Source organism: Gracilinanus agilis, chromosome 2, assembly GCF_016433145.1.
Source record: "Gracilinanus agilis isolate LMUSP501 chromosome 2, AgileGrace, whole genome shotgun sequence".
NCBI classification, from domain to species: Eukaryota; Metazoa; Chordata; class Mammalia; order Didelphimorphia; family Didelphidae; genus Gracilinanus; species Gracilinanus agilis.
Window position 1 is genome coordinate 437,810,309 of NC_058131.1, and position 17,892 is coordinate 437,828,200.

The following is a 17,892-nucleotide window of genomic DNA, read 5'->3' on the forward strand; positions in this document are numbered from 1 at the left end:
CCCCCATGCCATCTTAGATTATTTAGTGTTCCACCCTCACCCTGTGAATTATTCTTCTGATTACTATAATAGTGAATATTATAATAGTGAATAGAGTTCACTACAGAGAATTAAACATAACATTTCTCTACATAGGAATACAGATAATTAGATCTCACTGAGGCCCTTAAAAAGGCAAATTTAAAAATTATAAGTTTTCTTTCTTTTCCCTCTGTAACTTATTTACCTTTTCAGGTTTCTCTCGATTTTTGTGATTGGATATCAAACTTTCCATTTAGCCCCGGTCTTTTCTGTGCAAATACCTGGAATTCTTCAATTTTGTTGATTGCCCATACTTTCCCTTGGAAATATATAGTCAATTTTGATGGGTAGTTGATTCGTGGTTGCAGGCCCAGCTCTCTTGCCTTTCTGAATATTGTATTCCAAGCCTTACGGTCTTTTAGCGTGGAGGCTGCCAGATCCTGTGTGATATTTGAATTGTCTCTTTCTGGCTTCTTGTAAGATTTTTTCTTTTTGCTTGAAAGCTTTTGAATTTGGCAATAATATTTCTAACCGATTTCTTCTCTGGGTCGAATGTAGTGGGTGTTCTATGAATCCTTTCGATGTCTATATTGCCCTCTTGTTGTAGGACTTCAGGGCAATTTTGCTGAATAATTTCTTTTATTACGGAGTCCAGGTTTCTATTAATTTCTGGTTTTTCTGGAAGCCCAATTATTCTCAAATTGTCTCTTCTAGACCGGTTTTCTTGGTCTGTCACTCTCTCATTGAGATATTTCATATTTCCTTCTATTTTTTCAGTCTTTTGACTTTGTTTTATTTGTTCTTGTTGTCTTGAGAGATCATTAGCTTCTAATTGCTTGATTCTAGCCTTTAGGGACTGGTTATCGGCTATAATCTTTTGGTTTTCCTTTTCAATCTTGTCATTTCTGGTGTTCAATTTGCTTATCAGTTCATTTGATTTCTGAGCCTCACTTTCCAATTGCAAGATTCTACCTTTTAAACTGTTATTTTCTTGCCAGATCTCTTCCATTTTCCTCAGAATCTCAGTTTTGAACTCTTCCATAGCTTGTGAGGAGTTTTCCTTATTTGAGGAGGGTCCGGATGCTTGTTTGTTCTCCTCCTCTGTTTGCTCGGTTGTCTGTATTTTCTCTGTGTAAAAGCTGTCGAGTGTTAAAGACTTCTTTTTCTTGTTATTATTATTCTTTCTCTTCTGAACTTCCTAATGCTGAGTAGCCCTCATTAGCCCAGCAGCTTCTCAGATTTATCCTGGCGCTCAGTGTCTGTTCGCGATCTATTGGCTCCTGAGGTCTGAGTTCTGGTTTTTTCCAAGGTCAAGCCCCCTGGTGGGCCCTCTTGCTTGATCCTCTGCAGGAGGTTTCTTTACAAGTCTCAGGGCGCTGCTTCCACAGTCGTATACCCGTCTGCACTGGTTCCCCACTTAGGCTTTAGTTCCTGGTTGTGTCTGCCTCCACCCACGCCTCTGCTCAGCCTGCGCTCTGCGCCCAGCGTCCTGCTCCCGCGCGCTCAGATTTCGCGTGCGTTTTTTGACTTAATGGGGTCCTAAGTCTTGCTGCTCTCAGGAACAGGTCCCGGAGCTGCTGATGACTCGATGGGTGCCCCAAACTTGCCCAATTTCTTTTTAGCTGGGTTCGGAGCTATAGATGAGTGTGGAGGGGGTGGGGGTGGGGCGGTTGCTCAGCCCGCGATTTAGTGAGAGCCCTTTTTAGCCTGGAAATGTCTCGATTCCACGTACCTTCCACGCTGTGCCCTGTTGTGGGGTTCCTCCGTTCGTCTGGACTTGTTTTTATGTCCCCTTGAGGAGTTTTGTGTGTATCGGTCAGGAGAGGTTAAGAGCTGCTTCTTACTCTGCCGCCATCTTAACCCGGCTCAAGGTTGTTTTTCCTTAAAATGTTGTAGATATTTTATAAATTACCCTATTGCTTCTGCTCACTTCTATTCTGTATTAGTTCATACAAAGGACAATATAGTCCCCTTATCATTTTTATGGTACAAAAATATTCCATTCCATTCCATCATATTCCATAATTTCTTCAGCCAATCCCCAAATAGTGGGTACCCTTGTAGTTTGCAACCTCAAAAAGTGGTGCTATAAATATTTTTGTACATGTAGTTTCTTTACCTCTTGTCTTTTATTTTGGGGGTTGTATATCTAATAGTGGCAATTCTAGTTCAAAGGGCACTGTTTAATGACTCCTCAGGTATAGTTCAAAATTGCTTTACAGAATGTCTAGACAAATTCATAGCTCTAACAGTGCATTAATGTATTTGTCTTCCCCTGATGCCTCCAGCAATTGTCATTCCTTATTCATCTTATTTGCCAATATGAGATGTATAAGGTGAAACCTCAAGATGTTTTTATTTTCATTTTTCTCATTAGTAATTTGAAGTATTTTTCATGTGGTTGTTAATAGCATGTATTTCTTCCCTGGGAACTACCTATTTCGTATTCTTTAATCATTTATCTTTTGGGGAATGGCTCCTATTCTCATAGATAGGGAAGTAGTTCCCTAATACACCTTTATCAGAGAAACATGTCACAAATATTTCTCCCCATCTCCCACCATGTAACTGCTTCTCTTCTGAGTTTAACTGTACTTACTTTGCTTGTGCAAAAGTTTTTCAATTTTATAATCATAATTGTCCATTAAACTTGTAACTCATTCATTTTTCTCCTTCTGGACCTAAACAATAAGGTTTGAAGCCTTTCAGCTGACATAATATTTTTCCCATGGTCCACAGCCAAACAGTCAGATTTACGAATGGTGGCTATCAAACTAGCCCTGCACTTGGCACTCTGGGGGTCAGAAAGGCACAGAGATGAATAAAACATACTTTTTGCTTTCCTTCATAAGCCAGTTTCCCAGGAATCAGTTACTCACTTTCCTTGATCATTGGATTTATTCAGAGGAATTGGTTCTGAATTCTGGCCCTCCCAGCTACATCTGTAACCTTGAGCAAGTTATTTGGAATGTCTGGGTCTCAGATTCTTTCGCTATAAAATGATGGAGCTGGACTTGATTTTCTTTCTAACTTTTCTAACACTAAATCCTAGGACCTGCATTCTGGCCCTGATTCTGGCATTTTATAGTAAATCATCTTTCTGAGGCCTAGTTTTTTTTCTTTTCTGTAAAATGTAAAGTATTAATAATAATGTTAATAATAGTATCACTTGGTACCACATACTTGTCATAGGGTAGATATAAGGGTTGCACTTTCCAAATCTAATGGGAATGATGATGATGATGATGATGATGATGATGATGATGATGATGATGATGATGATTGGAGTCCTGTTCTCTCTGTCATGTGTTAACCAGGATGAGGTGAATGGTTATCAGTGCCTTTGTCCCCGGGGCTTCATAGGCAAGCACTGTGAGCTGGAGAAGAATGAGTGTGCCAGCAACCCCTGTCAGAACAGGGGACACTGTGAGGACTTAGTGGATGACTTCCGTTGCCACTGCACCAGGGGTTTCTCTGGTGTCTTCTGTGAGGTAAGTGAATAGCTCTCTCTTTCCCCAGGGAAAGGTTGCCAGGTGGGCTTATAGGACTATAGAGGGAGAGCCTAGAGTAAAAAGAGCCATCATGAAAGTCCTAGGACCCTGGAGTACTCTGGAAAGAACAGTGTTGGTTCTTTGAGGTCTTTTTGTGAAGAAGTCCCTGGGAAGTGTGTTGTTGTAAGTCTATTTCCTATTTCATTTAGGAATCTGTGGGTACAGGTCTCTCTTCTATGTGAGCACATCTTATGACTTTGCTGAGGCCTAGTGTTTAGCAAGATGGAATTTTAATATCTAGCATTTAACATCTAAGGTTTCTAATTCTAATCAAATTCATCTTGGCCTGACGATTATGAGATGTTTGTTTCTGAATCAAAAGTGCTGCTTGTGATCCAGCCTCCCCTCCTTCCTCAAGAGGCATCAGGGCCTTTGTTACCCCACTAAAGCTGCCATCTGGCTTCCCTGCTGGCTTCTTGGGAGGTAGTAAGTGATGAAAAGTCTCCTTTAGGTTGCTTAATATATTGTTTTTCTTATCATGCCCCCAGGGTTTGTTTTGATTTTTTAAAAAGAATCTGCTAGCTGTTTTGCCTTGGGCATGTTTGTCTTGGGGAAGAGTGAGGCACATTTCAACTCAATTTAAGGAAAAAGCTTTCTACCTCTCAGAACAGTATAAAACTGGTTGCTGAGGTAAGGTAATAAATTTCCATCATTGGAGATCTTCCAAGCACTCATTGGAAGTGTTATAGAGGGGATTCTTTTTCAGGGATTGAGTTGGGCTAGATAGGTGGCCTCTGCTCAGATTCCAACTTTGAGCTTCTGTGATCTTAAAATACAAGTTCACTATTTCACTAACTTCTGAACAGTTCAAGATTTCCAGAAGTAGACTGGGCTGCTTCGGAAAACTAGTGAGCTTCCCTCTCACTAAACCTTTATGAGCACAGTCTTAATGATCCCTTGTCACGGGGTCATTAAGCATAAAAAAGATTGCTGTTGAGCTAGAGGTCCTTGAAGGCTCTTTCCAGATCTGGAATTTCATGACTCTCAGTATAGACTGTTGACCATGGGTGTGGGGGCCTAAAGGTTTGGGACTGGGCTAAAATGAAATGGCTAAACTAGCTGGCTGTTTTCCTTGTAACAGGAAATCTTCCCCCCTCTGCCCCCACCCACCTTCATCAGTGCCGGGCGCCGAGTGGAAATTGGAAAGGGAAACTCCGACTGTTGGAAGGAAATGAGTGGAGGTGTCTGATAGGAGAGATCTGAGAGCCTGCCTCATTCTCAAAATGCTTCCTTAGGGTCAGCACTGCCCACTAGAAAACATACAGGGAAATACCCAGCTAAGCTGTGCGGTTTCCTGCACTGCTCCTTAAGGACACATTATGGCAAAAGTGGCAAGAACACTGGATTTTGGAGCCCAAGAACTGGGTTTGAATCCCAGCTCTGACACTTATCTCCAAGAGCTCTAGCAAGTCCCTTAATCTCACTGTGCCTCAATTTCCTCATTTATAAAATGAAGGGACCAGACTTGATGATTTTCTAAAACCCCTTCCAGCTCTGAAATCCCATGTTAATGATTAAATCAGGGTGTCTAGTTTGCAAACAGGGAACAATACTTGGAATCTACTATTGCTAACTTTTAATGTTACTTCTCACTTTTTTGGAGATCATGTACACTGGGGAAGGATGGAGGGGAGCAGAAAAAATCCTTATAGAGAAGGATACTTGGTCATTTTTCCTCCCTTTAGATTCTGGCAGATAGGATGGGGATGTTTTTACTTCTCTGGGGCTTCCTTGGAGGAAGGCCCAGATGTATATCACCTTTGGCCTCTGGTATTGCTTGCTGGAACATGATGGTAAATTCTGCATAGAAAGAGGATAAGCCTATTTCTGAGAAGATGAATGACTTCTTTACGAGGATCCTTGGCATTAGAGTTTGAGTTTTGCTTAAATTTGAGTTTTAGAAATGGTGGCTGCTCCTTAGGAGAAAAATGAATTTCAATTCTGAAAGAGATTTCAGACAAGCTTTTGAAACCGGCACAGCCTAGAGGCCTGCAGGGCTTTCCTGTCGTGAATGAAAAGTCCACATGTTGTCTGGATGCCTTCCCAGGCCCCTCCCCACTCCCTGTCCTCTGTGTGCAGGCAGAGGAAACACCACACCATCCCTGTGAAGGTCAGGGAGTGCACCTCTGCATGATTCAGTCAGTTTGGCTGGGAAGCTTTGGGGCTGGGCCTCCCACAGACTTGTTTGGAGAAACACAGATGTTTCCTTCTAAGATATTCTGGCATGACCTGTGAAAGCCACTGACTTCCACTAGGCTGCACTGATGAGATCTAGTATCTAAACTGAGAGAGATCCTAGTCTTGCTGTCCTTTGCTCTGGTCAGAGCACATCAAAGGTATTTATTTGTGGTTATCAAATTTTAATAAGTCTATTAGCAAGATGGAGGATAGTCAGGGTGGTGAGAAGATTGGAGACTGTCAAACTGGGACTAGTTGAAGGAACTGAAGATTTTTAATATGGAAAAGAGAAAACATAGAAGCTAAGGGGTTAGGTAGGGAGATAATAATCACTGGGTTAAAATATCCAAAAGTCCGTCACATGGAAGGAGAGAACTGACTGTAACCTAGAACCTGAGGCTTTATTAGCAGAACACAGACTTCCACTCAAAAAATGAAGATGTGTTTTCAAGATGGCAGAGCTATCCAGCAAAGGAAGAGGCTGCCTTGGGTGAGGCTGAAGCCTTCTCTTGCTGGAAGTGTTCAGCCAGGGGCTGGATGACTGGAATGTAGTTGTACAAGAAATTTTCATTCAAGTATAGTTTGGGGTAGGTGTTCTCTGACATCTCTTCCAACTCTGATATTCTAAGATTTTGTGATTGAATGAGAAAGATTAGTAGCTACCTTCAAAAAATCCTTTCCCTCCAAGCAGTAGTCCCCTAATTTAGTTATGTCAAACATGGGACCCACAGCACTCCTGAGTGCTATTGAACCAGGTTAAAATGTAATTGGCAAATATTTAACAAAATAAAAATACAATAAAACAAATAATGTTAATATGTAGTTTTTCTAAGTCAGTATATGACCCACAGGGATGCTTATGTATGGCTTAGTGGTCCCTATTTTTATTTGCCCCGAGTCTCTTTTTCAAATGGAAGATATTGCAGGTGTTGGGTCAAGGAAAGCAAGTTTATAGAGTTCATCACCGCACATTTCCCAAGCCCAACTATTAATAAGGTCCCTTGCAGGGAAGAGTCAAAGGAAAATGAAAACTACTTTGCTCCTTCAGAGACTTCAGTCAAGCACAGTACATATTAACAAGGCAGGATACTCTAAGACATATACAGAAGAACTGTGAGAATGATAGTTGGGGGTAAGGGAGGAGAGACCCAGGAAATTAATGTCTTAAAGCTTAATTCAGATTCTTTCTATGTCTGAATACGTTTTCTGCCCAGAACCTTGGACTTGGCATTCCATACATTATATTTTCATCATCTTATTGGTGCGAGTATGCGTACAACCTATCCATGCCTTAGCAGACACTACTATGAGCAGTTATAACTAAGAAAAATTACCTCTGGACCAATATATTGGTGATGAATTTTGCCACACCTCTCTGAGCCAGTCCTTAAATGAAAATATACAACCCATAACCAAGCCCATCCTCAAAGGCTCTCCTGCTCTGCCAGAGCTTGTGCTTCCCTAGCAAGGTCTCCTCCCTGGTATTGTGAGGGGGCATAGTTAGTCACCATAATTAAAGGAATTTTTTTGATGCTTAGATGTTCCTAAAGTAATTCTGGGTTTATCTCGGAAGATGTAGAACTTATCCCATGGCCCTTGTCCCATGGCCCTTGAAACCCTTTTTACTCAGAAATGTAGCCATGCCCTGATACTTCATACCTCTCATTATATCCCCACCTATGATTTCCTGAGTTAGAAAGGGGGAGAATTCATATTTTTCAGGATTAGATGAAGGAATTGGAGACTTAGCCTGGAGAAGAGGGGACTTAGAAAAGTTTGGGCATTGGAGATATAATCACTTCACGTCATAAAACATGACCCTGTTTCCTGTGGTAGGTCTGGGAACCCCCAATCTCCCCAGGGAAGCAATGGCTCATACTTGGCATCTGTCCTGCTAGGTGGACATCGACTTCTGTGAGCCTTACCCCTGCCAGAATGGAGCCCGCTGCTACAGCCTGGAGGGAGATTATTATTGTGCCTGTCCCGAAGACTACGATGGGAAGAATTGCTCCTACCCCAAAGACCACTGCAGGAATGGCTCTTGCAAAGGTGTTCAATATCCTCCAGCCCCACAGTGATGTGGCATGGCAAGCAGGGTTACTGACAAGGGGAGAGAGTGTGTGTGAGGCCTATGCCATGGGCAGGGCAGCAAGGGGAGCTCTAGATGTGGAGTTGGGAGATCTGGGTTTGATTCCATTCTGATTTTTGAGCAGCTATAGGACTGTGGGCAAATCACTTCTTTTACCTGGGCATCAATTTCCTTATCTATAAAGTCAGGATGATAGTCCTCATACAACCTAACATTACATAATTTTTAGTAGGAAAATACATTATTAACCGTATGGGAATAGTTGTTTCTTTGATACTGCAATGGGCCTTTGATACTGTAATCCTTTCATGGATGCAAATTACAATTTAATAGTAATAACAAGAAAGTAGCATAGGGTAGGGTTTGTAGTGCTCTGCAAGGCTCTGACTCAAGAGGAACTCTGTTCTAATCCCATCTCTGCTCTTACCTTACTTCTTGTAAAGTATTATTAGCCCAAAGAGCCAAGGACTCTTCCCACTCTAACACAGAGTCTGCTCAGGGCACTGACGAACCATCTGCTGCCTGTGGTCTAATCCTGTCTCCAACTCCTGGTCACTGAAGGGCTCTAGCAAAGTGACTGTCCCTTTCTGGGTGGCAGTTACCCCATGTGGTATAATGGCAGGAGTCCCCCTCCTTCCCAGCAGGTACAAAAATAAATAAAGTAAATAAAAGGTGGGAAAGACAGCTTGTTAAAAATGTTATAACAGGATCCTTCTCACTGTGGTTTGGAAGTTCCACCCTAGTCTCCTCAAAGGTGGGCTTTGGAAACTTTAGGTCCACTTGAATGAAATGGGATTCTACTTAAGACCATTGTTGAACAGGGGTTCACCTCCCACTCTGAGATACTATGAAAGTGTTGGAAACAATTAGTAAAAAAAAAAAAAAGATACTTTATTATTATTTTATATAATATATATTATATATCATATGTGTTATGATATATAATATATATTATCTCATATCAGTAAGTAATATTAGTATTAACTATGTCTCTCATTATCAAATCTGTGGAATTTTAAAAACTGCCCTCAAAAGGTTTTCACATTTTCTAAAGGGCTTTCAAATGCATTGTCTTCTAAATCAGTAATAATGGTACCCAGCTCTCTTGCTCTTTAAGGCTTGCTTATAAACAACACTTCACAACAGCCCTGGGAAGTACATAGGGTAAGGATGTTTATCTCTTATTTACAAATTAGGAAGCAGTTGAGGCTGATGGAGGTCAGAGTGATTTGTCCACTGCCTCATAGCAATAAAACTCAGAATGAGAACTTGAAACTAATTCTCTCAGTGACCCCAAGTCCAGTGCTTTTCACAATGTACTATGAGGCCAATTTACCTCTCTTGGTTTTTATATATCTTTGTAAATGAGGACTATTGTCCGCATTTTACAAGTGGGAAAATTAAGGCCTAGGTACAGTGTGAGTCAGTCAAAGTCCCTTTGAGTCAGTGGCAAAGCCAGGACTAGAACCCATGCCTCCTGACTCCTAGGCCAAAGCTTTGTTCACTACCCTGTCTGGCAAGTAATTTGACAAGCTGTCTACAAGAGTTAAATAAGAAGATGATACCCTGGGGCTTATACTTATATCAAATAGCAAGGTCAAGGGATAGTTAGGTGGCTCAGTGGATGGAGAGCTAGGCCTGAAGATAGGAGGTTGTGGGTTCAAATCTGGCCTCAGATACTCATAGCTGTGTGACCCTGGTCAAGTCACTTAACCCCAATTGCCTAGCCCTTAATTGCTCTCCTGCCTTGGAACCAATACTTAGTACTGATTGATTCTAAGACAGAAGGTAAGGGTTTAAAAAAATGGCAGTTAAACTTAACTCTTTTCCTGCCTCTGGTTTGGGGGTGAGGATAGAAAGAAGACAGAAAGACAGGAGCCTGGACAACTAAGAGCCACATATCCATTGCTCCCCTCCTTTTCTCACTCCTTTTCTCCCATATAGTAATAGACAGCTGTGAAATCGAGGTGTTCACCAACACTACACGCTTCATCTCTTCCAACGTGTGTGGGCCCCATGGACATTGTGTCAGCCAGCCCGGGGGTAATTTCACATGTACCTGCGAGAGTGGCTTCACCGGCACCTACTGCCACGAGAGTGAGTCTGAGATCCCTTTTTTCCTCTCTCAGTGGCCCTAAAAAAACCCAGAAGTTCCTACTTCTTCATTTCGGACTTGAATCAATGAAATCGATGGCAGACGCTAAGCCTCCATTTGACTAGCATCTGTATCCTACCCTTCATCTTATCCGCCTCCAAAACTCCTTCTTAAAGTCTGGATTCTGTGTCTGCCATCAGTGACTGGAATCTGTATGTGGGGTATTTCAAAGGGATGATTTTGCTACTCTTGGAAAGGCTACTGGAACTACCCACACACCATTCCCATCCTCGTCTCTACCTGGGTGGGAAAGAAAGCTCGTATCTCAGGCCATCCCTTGGGGTGGGGGTGGGGGGGTGTATTCTCCTTAGCAGATCTTCTTGGAGTGGGTTGGGGCAAGGGGATGAGGGGAAGATCAGGGGGAGAGCCTTCCTTCTCCATACCATTCCAGTAATTCAACTCCAGCTTTTCTCCTCTCTATAGATATTAATGACTGCCTAGGGATGCCATGCCAGAATGGAGGCACCTGTATTGATGAGATTGACTCCTTCCAATGCTTCTGCCCCAGTGGCTGGGAAGGCGAGCTATGTGACACCAGTGAGTAAAGCCTGGGCCAGATGAGAAGTTGACCTTGGGGCCCCTCCCCACCCCCTCTACCCCAACCCACCTACCCCTGCTTCTCCACATACCTGCTCTCAGGTAGAGTCTATAATCTTTCCAATTTGAAGGCTTAATGCCGATTGGCTTAATTAAATTGTCCCTTCCTTTACTAGCTTCACAACCTTGGGTAAGTCACCTTTTCCTTTGGGTCAGTTTCTGCATCTATAAAAATTGGTATAAGCTTGTATTTAGAAGCTTATTGTGAGAAAAGTATTTTTAACCTTGCAAAATGAGAGATTTGAGAGAGCATACAGTCCTCCAAGTAGCTTTCTCAGCTCATTTCTTCATCCTTGATATGAATAGATAGCATCAATATACAAATAGCAAATACAAAAGAATAATATAATACCTCATTTACTATTATCCAAAGTGGAAGTCTTTTTATCCTCAAGAAATCAGAGTATTTCAGAATTTAGGCACTGGGTTGTCAATAGAGAGGTTATCTCCATTGAGCATGAACTTTGAGTATTATTTTTCATCTTAAAATCAAAATGAACTTTCCATACCTCTAGGTATTTAACTCTTAAGTGACTTTAGTGGATTATTCTAGGTATAGATTACATTTGGGTTAGAGGAGAAGGAGGAGACTCCTTTATTTCTCTGTCTTCTTCATTACCTTTTTGCATTGCTACTAAAACCTTTCCCCCAACTAGGGAGGGAAATAATCTATCAATCTCTAAGCTGTTTATTAAGAAGGAAGCTTCAAAGCCCTTTGGCCTGGATGAAGGTTTTATGAAATATGTACCTGTCTGTGATCAGCCAGGCAGTCAGTATTTACTAAACTATCTGCCATACTCTGTGCTGGGTGTTCTGGGTGCCTATGTATAGAAGTAAAGAGAGGTACAGAGAAGAATGAGAAGCATAATCTACATCTTAACTTCAGGAGCCATGCAGATTTATCAAAATCAGTGACCTTCCCTGTAGAAGACCTAGGCACAAATTCTGTCTCTGCTATTTGCTTACCTGTGTGACCTTGGAGAGCATCCCTGGGTTTCACTTTCATCCTCTGTAAAATAAGAAGTAATGTCCCTTCTAGCTATTCTCTATTCCTGAGCTCACCAGTTTTGTGTTGATTTTAAAACAAAGGACAGCATTAAAGATGGAAGAGATTTAAAAGCCCCATAGTATAATGGAAAACACTAAATGGAGTTAGATTCTAGGACATTTAATTGTTCCAAAGCATTTAGTTTTTCAAAAAGTTCTTCCTCTATATCCAATATCATGCTCATTTCTATATCTATACTTTTGTTTATGCTGTTCTTTCTCTATTAAAATTCTCTTTCCTTTAAAGCCCAATTCAAGACCCATACATCTATCTTCCAGGAAGCCTTCCTCAATGTCCTCAGCCCACACTGGTCTCTACTTGAGCTGCTATTTTCCTTATTGTTTGTACCACATAATTGAATCATGACCTGTCTTGTTCATTGTTCTATGTGTGCAAGTCATGTCCATCCCCAAGATTAGCAGCTCCCCTAGAGCAGTGAATAAATCTCCTTGTCTTTTCCACATGGAATAGCTAGTACAGAAAGTCTAATGAAGTTTTAAATTTAGAATGCTTCTTTTATAGAACCTGGAGACAATTCAACCTCCTAATATTTTGGATGGGGAAACTGAGACCCCCAGAGGGAAGGAGATATACCTAGGGTCACATAGTAAGTTGGTGGCCAAACAACAACTAGAACCTAGATGTTCTGCCTCAAAGCCTGGAACTCAGTCCCCCAAACAATAGATTAGTGAATTTAGTCCAGTTGGGATCAAGAATTAGTATTTAAGGAGGCAGCTAGGTGGCTCAGTGGATTGAGAGCTAGGCCCAGAGATGAGTTCAAATCTGGCCTCAGATACTTCCTAGCTGTGTGGGCAAGTCACTTAACCCCATTGCCTAGCCCTTACCACTCTTCTACCTTGGAACCAACACAGTATTGAGTCTAAGATGGAAGGTAAAAGTTTAAAAAAAAAAGAATTAGTTTTTAATAAGATAGTGACAGGGAACTTTGAAGGTGATTATGTGTAAGAGAATAAAGAAGCCCAACTCTTCTACTTAAACCCCAACATATGAGATCCCCAGAAATACTGGCAGTAAAATTGAAAATAATCAGAAGGTCTTCTGCAGTGAATGATGCCAAAAATACCAAAAGATATGTGCCAGAAGCAGGAGTGGGTTGAAATGTCTTACCCCAAGGAAGTCAGCAAATATTCAGGTGAGAATGGAAACCAGTGAAGAAGGTATAGGAGTAATGCCAGAAAAGCCAACTTAAACGTATATAACCCAACTAGAAACCAGCAAAGCTGGGCACAGGACCCATATCAGAGAAGTCAGTGTGAGCATAGGTAAATGGACCAGAAGCAGGTGGAGGTAAGGAGACAAGCTGTTCCAGGTACGTCAGTGCACATTTTTACAAATGGACCCGAAACTAGCCATTTCTCTGAATAGAGGGAAGATCTAGGATCTGAAGCCAGATTCTGACCCTAGCCAGTTAGAACAGAATCAAGAATGGAATATTGATGGATGGATAATTATGGTGGGAGACAGGACCTGTCCATGTATTCCTTAGAGCCCTGGGAGCCATCATAGAATACATCACCAATTTAGCACCTAGGCATCAGCACCAGGGGAACTGTGCAAGAGGCTCCAAACCAGTGTAATATATCCAGCATGCCACTGGGGCCTTGCAGTGCCATCCCAGAAAATGGAAAAAAAGATTTGAGTTCAGCTAGCAATAAGATCTGAAGATGGAGACAGAAATTCAGGATTGAGGCAGTGGGTGGGACCTAATGCCACCACTGTGTCTGAATTGATGGTGATAGTGACATCCAAAATACAGAAGATAGGACCAAATAAGGTATATTCAACCCATCCAAGAGTGCTATAAGCTACTGTACCAAATTGCTGTGTAAGAACTGATGCTAAAATATGAGTAAACAGAAGAAGATATCAAATTCACTACAGAAACTGAGAATCCCAAGGAAACCCCAAAATAAAAGTATAATTCCACAGTGTCCTTAAAAGAGAAAATGGCTTGCTACAGGGCCTACAAGAATAGACAAAATAACTACCTTACCCAAGTAATGGACTCCTTGAAAAGTAAAATGGAGCAGGTAGAACTCAACTCCATGAAGCAACAACAAATGGTAAAAATACTGAAATACTGAAATATTGGAAATACTGAAAAATATGGGAAAAAATTAAGAAGATAGAATTTAAGAATCATCAGACTTTTTTGAAAACTCTGATCATAAAAACAACACTGACTTCCAGAGTTCACAAAATCATAAATGAAAAAAAACTGTTCAGATCTTTTAGGACTATAGAACAAAGTGAAAATAGATGCCATTGGTCACCTCCCCCCCACCCAAAAAAAAACCCACACTAAAAACATGCAGGAATATCATAGACAAAATGCAGAGCTTCCAAGTCAATAAAAAATATTGCAATCAGATACATATGTACATATATACATACACACAGAGATATAGGCAACAAAAACTCTAATCTAATAATTATTGCCCTTTTCAGACTTCTGTTCAACAAATCTAACAAAAAGATAAATAAGAAAAAAATACCTGAATAGGATTTTAGAAAATTTGGAGATCTCAGGTGATGACCAAAAGAGAGTATTACCCATGACACAAAAACCTCACTAAAAATGCAAAAAGTCAGAAATATGAAACTTAAAGAGATTTCACATAAAACTAGGTTAAAAAACAACTAATAAAAATCTAGCTAATCTGATTTTAAAAAAGAAAAACAAATTGCTAGTGTCAAAAATGGAAAAATAATTCACAACAAATGAGAAAACAAAGGAAATTATTAGAAATTATGTTGATATTCCAATAAAATTGGTAAATGAAATAAATGGTAAATATTTATAAACATATTAAAATGCCCACATAAATGAAATGCTCACATTAATAGAAAAAGAGAGAATTTGAATAACCCATCCTTAGATGAAGAAACTGAACATACTAAAGAAATGCAAAAGAAAGAAAAAAATGATGCATTAAATTTGAGTGAATTCTATCAACCATTCAAAGAATGAATTCTAATATTATATAAAATGTTTGTAAAAAATAGCCAAAGTAGGGATCCTACCAAATGCCTTGTGTTAATACAAATCTGGCCCTGTTATTTCAACTGGGGAGACAAAAAAAAACCTGGAAAAGTAAAACTATAGACCACTGTCCCTAGTAAACATTGGTACAAAATTGTTGAATACAATATTGGTGAAGAGATTACAAAAACATATAGATTATATACTCTGACCAAGTTGATTTGGCACTAGGAATCTAGGATTAGGTCAGTATTGGGCACATTATAAACATTATAGACCACATCACACACAAAACCTATGCTACTCCCTTCATTTTAATAACATTAAAAACAGGAACAAATCGAGCACTCCTTAATATAAATTAATAGGAAAATATCTATTAAGTATTTACTTTGTGCTTGAAGTGTGAATAGAAAATGAAGACATTGTCTTTTTAAGGAGCTCACATTCTCATAGAGGGAGATGACATGTAGTAAGTTTCAGCTTCAGAGCAATTGGAATGACCCAAACTTTAGGTGCTATAGCAAAAGAGAGCACAAATACAGCTTCTTTGGAGTCATTTCCATTGATAAAAATGTTACCTGTTTTGAACCCTTTGGCATTGAGAACTTTTATTTTCTGGGTTTCTATAACCATGATTTCTAAAGAGGTCGGAGCTACAGAAACTGAAGAGTCACAATTTCTATCTCTATGAGGATTTTTCCCTTGGGCATTGATTACAGGAGGCAGCTGAAAGCAAGGCCAGTAATCTATGGGTTGCTGCTGTCCCAAGGGCCCTTGATCCCATCTTTCCATTGGTGGTCATTACTCACCTGGTGATGGTGGTTCTTCCTCTCATTTATGACTGTAGGGACTGGAACCAAAGATAATAGTCTAAGTATGCTATTATTGGGATTCATGGGTGCAACAACCTGATGTGGCTCCACTGGAGTCTAAGAGGAGGTAATGGTTCGTGATTTGATGGCACATGCTACCTCTTGTTTCTTCTTAAGGATTTCTTGCTGTTTCAGATAGGCTAGCTCACCTGCCTCATTGGTGGCAGTTGGTCATCAATTGTAGGTGGTGGTGGCTGGGATGAAGTGCCTTTTATCAAAAGAGATCTCCCTTCCCTTGCAGATGATGATTGTGGGAGAACTAGGCTGAGAACAGGGCCAGTTATCTGCAATTATAGCAAGTAGTATTAATCTAAAAGTAAGAACTAGCCTCATCATTAGAGGAGAAATATTAGAGGCCTTTCCAGTAAGATGAGTAGTAAAAATAAGGATACCCTTTGCCACAACTATTATTTGATGCAACAAAGTTAAGATAGTAAGACAAGAAAAAGAAATTCAGGGAACAGATATCCAAGAGGAAATAAAAATATTCCTTTTTTAAAAAAAAAACAAATGGCATATTTTTTTAGCCTTAGAGAATCAATGAAAAATTAGTTGGAAAAAATTAGCTTGAAATAGTTAACAGTTTCAGCAAAGTAACGGGATAAAAAATAAACCCACAAATATTTTTGGCCTTTCTGTGTATTAGTTATAAAATCCAGCAGCAAAATAAGGAAAATAAGTTCCATTCAACTATAGAATGTACAAAATAAACAGCAGTTCAGCTACTAAGACATACTTGGGAATTATATGGATATAAAACTACAAAACACTCTTTATAAAAATACAGACAGACCAAAATGCCAAAATAGTAAAAATATTGTACTACTTAAATTAACTCACAGTTTCATTGATATAATTAATACCAAAAGCCTTCTTTATTAAAATAGAAAATATAATTGCAAAGTTCAATTGGAGGAACAAAGGACCAAAAATCTCAAGGGAAATAATGGTGAAAGAGACAAATACACAACAATAACCACCAAAACTATTTTGTGCTGATCAAATGTTAGAAAAGTTGATCAACTAAAACAGAAACAAATGAACATAGTTAGCATGTTCAGTAAACCCAGAGTTATCAAATACTGGGTAAACACTCTTCAACAAAAGCAGTTGAAAATGCTTTAGGCTAGGGGTTCATAACCTGGGTTCATGAGATTTAAAAAAATTCATAATTATATTTCAATATAATTGAATAATTACATTCCTTTTTATAATATTTTGCATTTTAATTAACAATTAAAATGCATTCATTTTATGTATTTAAAAATATTGTTTTGAGTCTGTAGGTTTTATTAGATTGCTAAAGGAGTGGTATCCATGACACAGTAATGGTTAAAGAATCCTGGTTTAGACCAACATCTCACACTAGTTACCATGGAAAGCTCCGAATGGATACCAACCTTGTACATAAAAGATCGTATCATAAACAAACTGTAAAGTCAGGGAAAGAGCTACCTTTCACAACCTTGGTTAGGGAAAGAATTCTTGACCAAATATGGGATAAAAAGAATCACAGAAGACAAAAAATATAGTTCTGAGTACATAAAATTGAAAAGGTTTTGCACAAACAAAATCAATGAAGTTAAAATCAGAATGAAAATCATTAGGGAAAAATACTTGAAGCAATCTTTTCTATAAGTATCTAAAATACAAGATATATAGGGAATTGGTAGAAATACTTAAGAATAAGAGCCATTCCCTAATAAATTGTCAAGGGAAAAGAATAGGTATTTCTTAAGAAAAACAAACTATGAAAAACTATATTAAAATGCTCCAAATTTCTGAGTATAAGAGAAATGCATATTAAAAACCTTGAGGTTCCATCTCATATCCATTAGTTTTGCAAATATGAGAAACGTGTGAAAAAGCAGTTTTTTGAGGACTTGAAGGAGGATGGGTATATTATTGCACTTATAGTATAATTGTGAACTTGTCCAACTTTTCTGGAAAGCAGTTAAACTGCTAAACTGCATAGTCTAGTGATTTACTAACATAAATTGCTGCTAAACTATGCTACTAGACTATACCCTTTTTGTTGTTGTTCAGTCATTTCAGTTGTGTCTAACTCCATCACCCATTTTGGTGTTTTCCTGGCAATGATACTGGAGTAGCTTGCCATTTCCTTCTCCAGCTCATTTTTGAGAAAACCAAAGCAAAGAGGGTTAAGTAATGTGTTCAAGGTCACACAGCTAGTAAGTATCTGAGGTTACATTTGAACTCAAGTCTTCCTGCCTCCAGGCCTGGCTCTCTGTCCACTATACCATCTAGCTTCCCTGACTATACCCTAAAGAGGTCCAAAAAAGAAGTTGAAGGGACCTATAAATACAAAAATATTTGTATTATAATACTTTATATTATAGAAAAGAACTGGAAC

General features: G+C 39.4%; 1 protein-coding gene across 1 annotated transcript in view; it reads left to right on the plus strand.

Moving 5' to 3' along the window:
* The window catches only part of JAG2 (jagged canonical Notch ligand 2), a 148,596-nt gene that overhangs the window by 106,502 nt on the left and 24,202 nt on the right, over positions 1–17,892 (plus strand). The window contains exons 12-15 of the mRNA XM_044664728.1: positions 3,339–3,512; positions 7,649–7,799; positions 9,784–9,936; positions 10,418–10,531. Of these exons, the coding sequence (XP_044520663.1) occupies positions 3,339–3,512; positions 7,649–7,799; positions 9,784–9,936; positions 10,418–10,531 (592 nt within the window). The remainder of the gene's footprint in view (positions 1–3,338; positions 3,513–7,648; positions 7,800–9,783; positions 9,937–10,417; positions 10,532–17,892) is intronic.